This window comes from Juglans regia, chromosome 12 (assembly GCF_001411555.2).
Source record: "Juglans regia cultivar Chandler chromosome 12, Walnut 2.0, whole genome shotgun sequence".
NCBI lineage: Eukaryota > Viridiplantae > Streptophyta > Magnoliopsida > Fagales > Juglandaceae > Juglans > Juglans regia.
This window is the reverse complement of record NC_049912.1, coordinates 9414440-9426911: the sequence shown is the minus strand read 5'-3', so window position 1 is coordinate 9426911 and position 12472 is coordinate 9414440. Positions and strand designations below refer to the sequence as shown.

At 37.3% G+C, this 12472-nt stretch overlaps 2 protein-coding genes across 2 annotated transcripts; both read right to left on the bottom strand.

The window, feature by feature from the left end:
- Positions 1–3103: 3103 nt before the first annotated feature.
- Positions 3104–4366, bottom strand: LOC108983230. The gene has a single exon (XM_018954800.2). The coding sequence runs from the start codon at positions 4364–4366 to the stop codon at positions 3104–3106; it is 1263 nt and encodes a 420-aa protein (XP_018810345.2).
- An 892-nt stretch (positions 4367–5258) lies between these two features.
- LOC118344006 lies at positions 5259–9627 on the bottom strand. The gene is made up of 2 exons (XM_035683738.1): positions 8937–9627; positions 5259–5335 (listed from the first exon to the last, which is right to left on the bottom strand). The coding sequence occupies exons 1-2, from the start codon at positions 9625–9627 to the stop codon at positions 5259–5261; spliced, it is 768 nt and encodes a 255-aa protein (XP_035539631.1).
- Positions 9628–12472: the final 2845 nt, after the last annotated feature.

Sequence of the window (12472 nt, the reverse complement as noted above, 5' to 3'; positions counted from 1 at the left end):
TTTGTTTTCGCAAAAGCGGGTCGCTCATATCGTTTGCGGGAGGTTTTGTCAAAATCCATTGAACTCAAAAGCTGTGCGAAATCATGAATCATTATCTTCTCTTGATGTAGTTTTTCTTGTTTGGCTGAGGATTTTTAATCGGTTGATTACATTCTCTGAAACCCATTTCCCCATCTGGGTTTCGGTTCTTCAAGTAATATCCTCTCTAATTTCTGTTTTCACTCGTTGTTTCCATGAAATTTGTTTTTTCTTATGATAATTTTTTGCTTTATTTCCTTTTGCGATTCTCTTCAGATCTGTCCAGATTAGATTTCTTTGAGTTTGACGAGTCTTGCTTGGTTCTGTTGGGTTTTAGTTTTCAAATGGAATACTCTGTGTGCAGCATTCTCGTATAGTTGAATGAAGTTGAAATTTTTGGGTGAAAACATATTTTCTGTGCAATTCAGATGATGTAAAGTTAGGAACATGTTTGATGTTGTATTCATCAGAATTTTTGAGCATGTTTGTCAAGTATTTTGATTCGGACTAAGAGGAACTTCATTTTGAACTTCATTTCTGAATATGAAGTATTTTGATTTGGACTAACGTATAGAGAATGAGACTTTTCTGAGTTGGTTGATCTATATGTTGAGTTGATGATAATAGAGCTTATTATGAGGCCTTTTTGGTTTTGAAGCAGTTTGATAATAACGTGAGAAGTTATTATCAATGTAGTCTGTGTTTGGACTTGTTTGAAGCAGTAAAATAAGTGATTCAAGTCAACCAGTTTGGACTTGTTTGTGCCTTGTGTTTGCTGGTTTGAGCCAATGTGGTCTCTTTAATTATTGTTCTCATGGACTGAGCTCTGTTGGTTTGACAAAATGCGTATATGTTTTTATGTTCTTTTGCATTTTACTTGCTGCTTAGTATTGGATTTTCCTTCTCTAACCCCTCGGCTGTGAATTGGTCTGTGCTATTGGGACCTTTGCAGTGTTTGGTACTGATGAATAATTATTACTTGTGGGGGAGGGAGGGGGCTGCATGTCTACTATTAGGTTATGATGATGGTGTTTAGTGGGGTAATTCATATGTGTTAGTGGGCCCCATTGTGATGGCGGGGTAATCCTCACCCGAATGACCATTTTGCAGTTTGTAATATTTTTCACAAAAGGCACGTGGGGTTTGGGTAAGGTTTTGCAGCTATTTGATGTTGGGCTCGTGTCTCACACATGATGTAAATTTACTAAACCATTCTGAGCCATATTTAAAACACACAAGTGTTTAGGGAAGTGGATGGGAATGCTCTTATTAAAACGTTTGCAAACTAATTATGTTATTGGTTTGAGTTGTCTTAACCTCTCGGCTGTGATGATGAAAAAATCTAAAAATGGTGATGGAACACTTTCGCACACACCTCCATGGCATGGTAACTCGAATGGCCAATAAATAGTGGCAATCGATTGTTGCAACCATGTGAGGGAGGGTGCCAAGTGTGGTCATACGTTGCCATAGGATTCCTGAGCCAGCTACCAAAATCACTTGCAAATGTAGTTAAAAATTTTCTAATATGTGTACCACATTTCCATGTTTAAAAATTTTTAGAGATGGATTCAGAAGAGCATGGAAATATGTTCTTCACCAGCCTCCTGACTCAGGAGCCTGAACTTGACCACATTTATGTTGGTCAAGGTGAACATCCCATGACTTTGGATGACTCTCCACCCCCGCCCCAAGTACAGCCTCCCTCTCAAAGAAAATCAGCTAGGGGTGCAAACTTCACCCCCGAAGAAGACAAGTTACTTGTCTCCGCATGACTGAATAGTAGCATTGATGCCATCCAAGGAACGGACCAAAAACATGCCCAACTTTGAGAAAAAGTTAGTCAATACTTCAATGATTATAAAGAAAGTACAAATGAGCGGAGTGTTGGGTCCTTAATACATCGGTGGTCTGCCATTCAAAAGGCGACGAACAAATTTTGTGCTAAACTCACTCAAGTTGAAGGGCTGAATCAAAGTGGCATGACTGAGCAAGATAAGGTATAAGCATCCACTTATTTATTATTGACAACACTTAAATATCATTATAAAGCTAGTCTTATGTTTCCTTTATCTTTAATAGGGTGGTTAATTATTTGATTTTCATTTTGAATTTGAAGTTTGAGAAAGCGAAGGTCATGTACCAATCGCTTGAGAAAACGACTTTTCAGTTCGAGCATTGTTGGCAGCTATTGAAGGACCAGCCGAAATGGAATCAGCGTTGCACAAAGGACGGGACAAAGCGAAGGTCGACGATGTCCCCTACATATTCGCGTACATCAGCAGTGGCAACTAATTCACCCATTGATTCAGTGGGTGGTACAGAGGGCGAGAATCTGGAAAGTAATGATGTCATCGAATTGGATAGGCCAATAGGGAGAAAAGCTGAGAAAGGAAAACGTAAGGCCCAAGGCAGGGCCTCAGATGAGCTTGTGGAGCTCAGCAAGAAAAGATATAGTCTCCTAGAGGAGTCACGTGCTCAGGAGAAAGAATTTTTCCGACTCAAGGCTGAGAAGATGGCATATGAACGAGAAATGGAGAGAAATAAATGTAGACAAGAGGACGAGAGATTAAGGTTGGAGGCGGAGAAACTGGAAATCGCCCGGTTGGAGAGAGAGGAGCGCATAATGTTGCTCGATGTCAGTACGTTAAATGAAGTTCAGCAAGTATATTTCCAGCAACTTCAAAGAGAGATATTAGCGCGACGCAATGCATCCTCAGATTGAGGCATTTGTTATTATTTGTAACTAAACCTTTATTCAGTATTAATTATACTATGTATATTATGTACCACTCGCTTGTGACACTTTTCTGCATTTATTGTATTATATAATTTGACAACATTTGTAAATTTTTATTAAGAAGATGGAAAACGTGGTCGTTGAATTTTAGTCTAACATGGATAGATGTTCCTTGATTGAAACTCGACATTACAAATCCTTAAACTATTACAGATAATGAAAAGATTACAATAACTTTTGAGCATGTTCTTGAACCAAACATGTTTTTTGAAATGGAAATTCTAAAAACTTTCATACACCGTCGTTACTAATAATAAAATAGAGAATCTAATACAACCTTTTCTTCTATTGTTGGGAATATAATTGCCAGTGATGTTCAATTAAGTCTGCTTGTAGTTGATGATGTGCCGAGCTGTCTCTAATTTCATGATGGCGCTGAATGAAGTTGATAAACTCGTTAGTTGGATTGCGCGACAATTCTGGAAGATCATCATCAAGTTGATCATACTCCATGTTCAAACCCTGACTATCATCACGCTCATCCTCAATGATCATGTTATGTAGAATAACACATGTTTTCATTATATTTGTTAGGTCATTGACTTTGAATAATCGAGAAGGTCCACGAACGATTGCAAATCGTTGTTGAAGTACCCCGAAGGCACGCTCGACATCTTTTCTTGCAGATTCTTGTGCTGTGGCAAAGTTTTTTTTCTTATTCCCTTGGGGTGATGGAATCGTCTTCACAAACGTTGACCACTTGGGATAAATACCATCGGCAAGGTAGTACCCCATAGTGTAGTCGTTGCCATTGATTGTGTAATTGACTGATGGAGCACGCCCTTGGGCAAGTTCCGTGAAAATAAAAGATCTCTCTAGCACATTAATATCGTTATGTGAACCGGACATACCAAAAAATGCATGCCATATCCAGAGATCATATGAAGCAACTGCTTCTAAAATAATAGTTGGTTCACGGATGTGGCCAGAGTACATACCTTTCCAGGCAGCGGGACAATTTTTCCACTTCCAATGCATGCAATCAATGCTTCCTAGCATTCCTGGGAATCCCCGTTGTTCACCAACAACAAGCAATCGAGCAATATCATTGGCATTTGGAGACCGCAAATATTCATCTGAAAAAACAGTTACGATTATCTTGCAAAATTTTTTGAGACTCTCCATTGCGGTGCTTTCTCCAATACGTATGTATTCATCCATAAAATCTCCAGTAACCCCATAGGCCAGCATTCTAAGTGCTGCGGTTATCTTTTGCATAGAAGATAAACCAAGTCTTCCGGCATTATCTCTTCTCTGGACGAAGTAGGGCTCGTAAGCCTCTACCTCATTTAGGATACGGAGAAATAAGGGATGACTCATCCGAAATCTCCTTCGAAATAGATTGGAGGGATATACTGGATTTTTTGAGAAATAGTCACGAAAAAGGCGCTCATGCCCTTGAATATGATCACGCCGAATAAACTTACGACGTTGGCGATTGCCATGATGTCTCGATGACTCTCCATCAGCCTCGGCATTAATAACAGCATCCAGCTCATCATCAGATGACAAGTATGTAAGTAATTTGCGAAAGAAAGAACGAGCCATTTAATGAAGGGAGTTAGAGATCAGACTTGGATTTTTGAGAATGTGAATGCAAGCAAAATGCGTATTTATAGAGAAAAAAGTTACCGTTACATATAAGACACAAAATGTTAACGTTGAAGAAAAGACAAAAAAAGTTACCGTTAGAGAAAATACAAAAAAAGTTACCGTTAGAGAAAAGACAAAAAAAGTTACCGTTGGAGAAAAGACAAAAAAAGTTACCGTTGGATAAATGACAAAGCGTGTGTACTAATCATAGCGAATTAAAAATATTACCGTTATACTATTCTGCAAAATATTTACCATCAATAAGCGAAAAATGCACATATTTAAAAAAATTATTATTTTTAATATCGATATTGAATTGAAAAATAATACTGTATCTGGCAAAAAAATCATATAAGTATTTATAAAATGTGATATTTGAAAATAAGAGAATAAGACAAAATAGTTAGTAGTTAAAAATGGAAATGGAAGTGAGAGAAAAAAGTAATAAAGAAAGAATAGAAGAATATTATTTTAATAGAATAGAGAAATGATAGGGAATGAGATGTAGAAGGTTTTATGAAGATGAGTAAAATTTAGGATAAAATTATAGGGAGTGTCCTTTTTAGCTAAAATTTAGAGAAAATTTTAAGGAACCGGATGGGGATGCTCTCATGTACCAACTCTTAAAATTCTTAAATTTATCAATATATCTCATTAATTCATCTATTATCTTTTCATATTCCTCATCATTCTCTACTTATAAAAGAATGTCTTGAGAATTATTTGTATAACACAAGAAATTCAAAGAGAATGATATTAAGCTCCTGAAGAGCTAAGTTTACATAGCTATCTTTCAATTTTCTTGCTACTTTTTTTTAATTTTATAACAAGTTATTAGCATAAGACTCTAGCCAACTGTTGTGTTCTTTTGATCTTTGGCAAGATATTTGCTTAACATTTTCTGAATCACTGCAAGTTTCTCTTCTATAAATATCAATATATGCTTATTACAATATACATCATTTTGTAAAATATCGATATGATCTATGTGATAGTATATAGAGTATAATGTTATAATATCAATGTGATGAATATTATTATATTCTATATGTTAGTTCGATTTTAAATATATTTTCTCATTCAATATCATTAAGGAAAGAAATGAAGTATCCCTAAAGAATCGCTAAAACAATAATTTTATTAAAGATTGAGTACCTTACAATAAAATATTCAATGATTCTATGAGATAGTTTGAGGGAGTAATACGTTTACCAAAAAACCATGATCCTCCCAAAGGCTTGTTATGGTTTTTTTTTTTTTTTTATAGAAGAGCCGAAGTCACCTATCCATAAGTGACCCCTTCCCAAATTTTATTAATAACCCTCACTTTTGGCGGAGGAATACCGTGGTTACAGACCGACACCTAGTATTACAAACAATACTACCAGATGTCAAAATTACAAACAAAATTACAAACCTACTAAAACGGACAACCATTCCGCAAGAACATGACACTAACGATAACGTAATGAAGGCAATCCCAAATTATCCAAACGGATTAAACCACGAAGCACCCTAGGCACCTCCCTAACAAATCTCCACTCTGAATTAAGACCCGACGCACCACTACGAGCCAACCAATCCGCAACTTTATTTCCCTCTCTATAAACATGACGAACAACGCACACCATAGAATCCATGAGAGCCAACGTATCTTCCCAAAAATCTTCTAAATACCACACACCACACCTTCTCCTATTCCACCACGAAATCACCACTTGCGAATCTAATTCAATTTCCACAAAATTAATCCCCAAATCCTTACAGGCTTTGAGTCCCTGAAGAACAGCTAACAACTCCGCTCTATTACTTGTTCCGATACCAATAGAAGAATTAAAAGCATAAACCATAAGACCATGATCATTCCTAATGATACCGCCCACCCCTGAACAACCAGGATTACCCAGACTACTCCCATCTGTATTCAATTTAAACCACCCATGAGCTGGCTTTTGCCAAGCCACTAGCTTTAAATGCTTTCTAATAGGAACCAAAACAGGAATATTCAATGACTGTAAAACCTGTGAATCATGTCTGGAACAATTACTAACCTTTTTCATATCTCGAACTACTACTCCCATCCATCTACTAATAGAAAGCCGAACCGAAAAAATAGACTGGAACCTTCCCTCCATACGCGCAGCACAACGTCTAGTCCAAAGATGCCAAGTAATAATAGACGGTAAAATCCCCACTATTATTCCCAGTTGAGAATTAAAAGATGCCCTTCGAAACCAAATTTGTACCGTCTCCCTCCAAGTACGACCAATAGGAATACCAAAAATAGATCCATAAAAATGCCATAAGGCCGAAGCAAATTCACCTGTAAGTAACACATGATCTTGATCTTCATAATTACCTTCATCACAACAATCACAGCGAGAAACTATCTGGATCCCAATGCGCCGAAGACGATCATCAACACTTAATGCCATGAACCACACCTTCCACATTAAAACCGAAACTTTAAGTGGAAGTAACTTATGCCATACCCAAGGATGCCACTCCATACTAGATCCTTGAACTCGAATGTAATCCCAAGCGGATTTGGTCGAAAAATTCCCACTGTCATTCTTCATCCAGATCAATACATCAGATCCTCCCTTACACCCAGCCAAAGCCTCAACAATATTCTCCACATTATCCTGACCAACCAACGTACTCAAAAACTCCACATCCCAACTATTGGACAACTTGCACTCTTTAACTTGCAACATCGGATTACCCACTATCTGGAACTCATCAATTAGAGGACCCTCATCTCTCCATTTGTCATACCAAAATAAAATATTACCATCTCTAACTCTCCACTTAGCATTATTAAAAACACTCGGAATACTTTTGACAATCATTTTCCAAAACCTCGTACCTTTTCTCATATCAATAAGACACCAACTCGAATTTCCCACATATTTTCCCTTAAAGAAACTAGCCCACAGAGATTCTCCTTTCAAAAGATTCCATGCAAACCTCATGTGCAAAGCTCTTTGAATATCCCCCAAATTCCGCAAACCAAGTCCACCCTCCTCTATTGGCTTACAAATATTCTCCCATGCCACCCACTTTTTTTTCCTTTTACCATTAATCTCACCCCAAAAAAATGTGCTCAACATTCGGTTTAAATCTTTAATAATAGATTGAGGAACCTGTAATACTGCAAATATATGTAAAGCCATACTAGACAGCACATGACGAAGTAAAATTAAACGCCCACCCGCTGATAATAATTTCATTTTCCAACCACTGATTTTATTCCAGACTTTATTAATCATCTCCTCTAGATGCTCATGCTTAAGACGCCCTAATACAATCGGAACCCCAAGATATTTAAAAGGAAACAAGACTTCAGAGAACCCTGTCAGCCTTTTAAGAGCTCTCTTTCTTACTAACGAAATTTTAGGAGAATAAAATATAGCCGTCTTTTCTTTACTAAGTTGCTGACCTGACCAATTTTCATATTTTTCAAAAACCAACAACAGTTCCTTAACCGATTTCTTTCCCCCATTCAGAAAAATAACAATATCATCAGCGTACATAAGGTGAGAAATATGAGGAGTACCTCTAGCTTGGAAAAATTTTCCAATCTTATTCCCATCAAAGCTTTGTTTCAAAAGTCTAGAAAGCACTTCTTGAAGAATAATAAAAAGGTAAGGCGAAAGGGGATCCCCTTGGCGCAAACCCCGCCTCCCTTGAAAGAAACCTTTCGTCGTACCATTAAGCATCACAGAATACCACACATTCGAAATACAAGCACGAACAAGATCACAAAAGGAAGAAGGAAAGCCAAAACACCTCAAAACCTCAATTAAAAAATGCCACTCCACCCGATCATATGCTTTAGCCATATCAACATTAATCATAATATTACCACCATGTGACGTCCTCTTCAGAGAGTGAACCATTTCCTGGGTAAGACTGATATTCTCAAAAATACTCCGCCCAGGTATAAACGCTCCTTGCTCAAGAGAAATCATTTTGGGAAGAAAACCTGTCATACGATTCACAATAATTTTTGAACAAATTTTATAGAAAACTGAACAAAGGCTAATTGGCCTAAATTTATCAAACCCCGAAGACATATCTACATTCGGGATAAGCACAATAAAAGACGCCGAATAAAATCTCGGAAGGCGTTTTGATAGAAAAAATTCTGAAATAGCTTCTAAAACGTCCACTTTAACCACCTCCCAGCAACTCATAAAAAAACCCGCGCCAAAACCATCAGGACCCGGGGAACTATTAATAGGAATAGTTGATAGAGCCTCTTTCACTTCAACCAACGAAGGGATCCCACAAAGCCGGACACAATCCTCATCATTAATAACCGACGAAATTAAACTAGTTAAATCAGGCACCTCCCTAACCGGATTAGATCTTTGAAGAAACTCAGAAAAATAATCAACAGCACCAAGATGAATTTCTTCCGGAGAATTAAACTCCATCCCATTCGAAGTTCTCAACTTATGAATTTTCCTATGCCTTTTATTAGATAACCAAACATGAAAGAATTTTGTGTTCCTATCACCATCCATTCTCCACTTAATTTTAGCCATCTGCGCCAATCTAATATCCTCCCTAAGCCTCCAAGAAGACAACTCATTAGAACACCTCACTAACTCCCTTTCAATATCATCATCCCAATCTCTCTGCAACAAATTTTCCAGACTCTCAACCTTATCTTCAAGAATAGCGATCTGATTATTAGTTCTCCCAAATACACTCTTGTTCCATACACGCAACGCCACCTTAAGCTTTTTAAGTTTGCTAGCTAATTTAAAAAGCCCCGAACCTATGACCGATTCAGACCAAACATTTTGATCAAAATTCATAAAATCCGGATGCTCAATCCACATTTGCTGAAAACGAAATGGAGGGGGACCATAAGAGAAAGGATCACTTAAAAATTCTATAACCATAGGACAATGGTCCGACGTAGTCCTAGGAAGATACAAACAATGAGCAGTCGGAAAAAGAGACAGAAAATTTGCATCAAGTAAAACTCGATCCAACTTTGCCCAAGCTCTAGATAAACCTTGCTGACCATTACACCATGTAAACTTACCACCTTGTGAATTCATTTCCATCAGCCCACCCTGATGAATCCATCTATTAAACTCATCAATTGCAACTCTATTCCGCGGACGCCCACCACACCTTTCAATATCCGACCGAATTACATTGAAATCCCCAGCAAACAAGCACGGCTCCACACCCATTCTATCTGAATTCAACTCCTCCCAAAGCAGCTGTCTCTCAAGCCTATTACACTTTGCATAAATAAAATTACCCAAGAAATGACTATTTCCTTCGGTAATACGTAATGACACAAACTGCGAACTCATGCGGACCACCTACATATCCATTTCATTTTTCCAAAACATCCAGATTTTACCACCATCATTCTCATTTGATATCACCTCATCAAACTTCAATAACCGCATGAAACTATGGATTTTATCCACACTCTGAAAAGGTTCCAGCAACACTACCAATTTTGGCTTATATTTAGACAGCATTTTTTGTAAACGTCTCTTAGAAGTACCTAAACCTCTTACATTCCAAACTAATATTGAGCCAATCATTGAATAAACTTTTGTGTTCTAGTGATCACCCGCCTGGAACTCCGGATTTTCTCAAACTACCGCTTTTGATATTTTCGCTTAACAATTTCATCTTCTGCAGCAGAGTGATATTCCTTCTCCTGCAAAAAAACTTCCGCACATTTCTCAGGTTCCGGATCAGACATCGACCCATCTTCCAGAATTACCTCTTCCTCAGGACCATCATTAACCTCTTTTCCTGCAGAACTAGGAATAACTTCCCCCTCCCTCATATCTGTTTCCAACTCTGTTTCCCTTAAACGGTTCGCGCAATCCAATTTTCCGTCAATACTTCTTGGGTTCATCTCTTCCGCAAGTTCCGGAATCTCAAGATTATCCTCTTGATCCTTTTCCGGTTCCAACTCCTCATGATCAAGATTGTCCTCTTGATCAACTAACACCCGATTCTCCTTAGTTGGTTTTTTTTGGCTCAACTTCTATATCTTCAATAACTGAATTATTAATCTTGTCCGTCGGCTCCTCCACAATCGGTTCTTGTTGCCGAACCCACACATTACTTCCTGCACTCTTTTTCCCAGCACGACAAGTCTTTAAGTTATGCCCATGTATTTGACATTTAGAACAGAACGCTGGCAACGTTTCATAAATAATTTCTTGCTTTCTGCTAGTTCCCAAACCAGGCATTCCAATCCAAAAAGAAGGTAACGGTTTCTTAGCAACATCCATTTCAACACAGATACGAGCACCATCTGTCCGAGTAACACAACGAGTAGAGTTATCACTTCTAATAAATCTACCAATAGGGGCTGTAAGAATTTTAAGGAAGGATTCATGATAGTAGTTAGGAGGCAAACCTGGAAGTACAATCCACACCGGAACAATCGAGGGTTCTTCTTCTTCTTTAAATTCTAGAGTCCAGTGGAATGGACGGTAAGGAACCCCATCTATATCGTTGACTTCACGAGACAGAGCCTTATTACAATCTTCTTCCGAAACCATTCTAATAAAAACATTCCGAGGATGCCGCATATTGGAGACGACTGGAACTCCATCAAGATTCCATCGCTTATGAATGAAGGCCCGAATGGCATCCAAGGATGGTCGGTTTCTCAAAAACTTCAACACAATCGAGTACCGAAAAGGCTCGGCAGATCGTTAGACTTCCTCCTTAGAAAACTGGAAAAAAATTTCTCCATCCGTAGACTTCGGCAGACGAAAGGCCACAGACATATCTGGAAGAGGCTGAGGAACCACCGATACTAGATCCACGAAGGGACGCCGACCTCCGTTGATAGCAGCAGCAGCCATTACTTGCGTCAAACGTAGCAAGAAAAAACTTTCAAGAAGAAAGCCATTCTTGGAGCGTTCTTGGAGCGTCGGAGCATTGCACAATTGAAATTGTGTAAAGAAAAAAACACTAATGATGATATGTTTGAAATTTATTCTTCGAATGTGCTCATGGAACAGCAATATCAAGTGCAAAAGTTTACTAAATATTCCGAACTAATATCGTGTTTACTAGTGACTGAACAAAACAACGAGCTTTTAATGAAAAATCAGTAATGTCATCCAACCAACTCTACTACATTCCCTGAAGTGAATGAATCTCATTTCATTGTAATTAAGGAAACCGTAATTGCGGACATGGATGTGATGGAAGAAACTAACGGAATCAAGAGGAGTGTACAAATGTCACAGATGTGGTATGAAAGGGCATTGGTCACGTATCTGTCATACGTCCAAACATTTAATGGACTTGTATCAAGCATCTAAGAAGGAAAAAAGAAAAATTGGTCAAAATGAATTTTACCGACCACAAGGAAACAAAAGATCATCTTACTTATTTTAATGATCCAAATATGATGGTCCTAACTCATTTCAATATTTTTGATTTCTTTATAGATCCAAATAGAGATAATAGTATTTTAATTAGTGATGCATATGATCATAACAAATAATTTTATTTCTTTATTAAAATACATTATATTTGAGTCGTTATCTTTTAATATATCGTATTAAACTTTATTTTGCATTAATAAAGTTTTTATATATTTTTGTTTGTAAAGATACATGAATTCTTGATCAATTTTGAGATAATTAGTGAAGATATATGTCTAACAGACAGTTGTATAACACACAATTCTTAATGATAAGAAATATTTTCAATATTTAACATTATAGAGAGCCGATGTCAATACAATATCTAGGTCAACGAACCTAATTGAAGGCTTTGGAAGAGTCAGCATCATGTTGCCAAAAGGAACAAAATTTTGTATTAACGGATGTTTTGTATTCTTCGAGGTCTAGAAGAAATTTATTGAGTTTTAAAAATATTCATCACAATGGTTATCATGTTAAAATCACCAATGAAGGCAATGATAAATATCTTTACATTACAACAATAAATTTGGGCAAGAAGCACATATTAGAAAAATTGTCAACTTTCTCTTCTGGGTTATATTATACAACATTGAAAACAATTGAGTTATATGTTGTAATG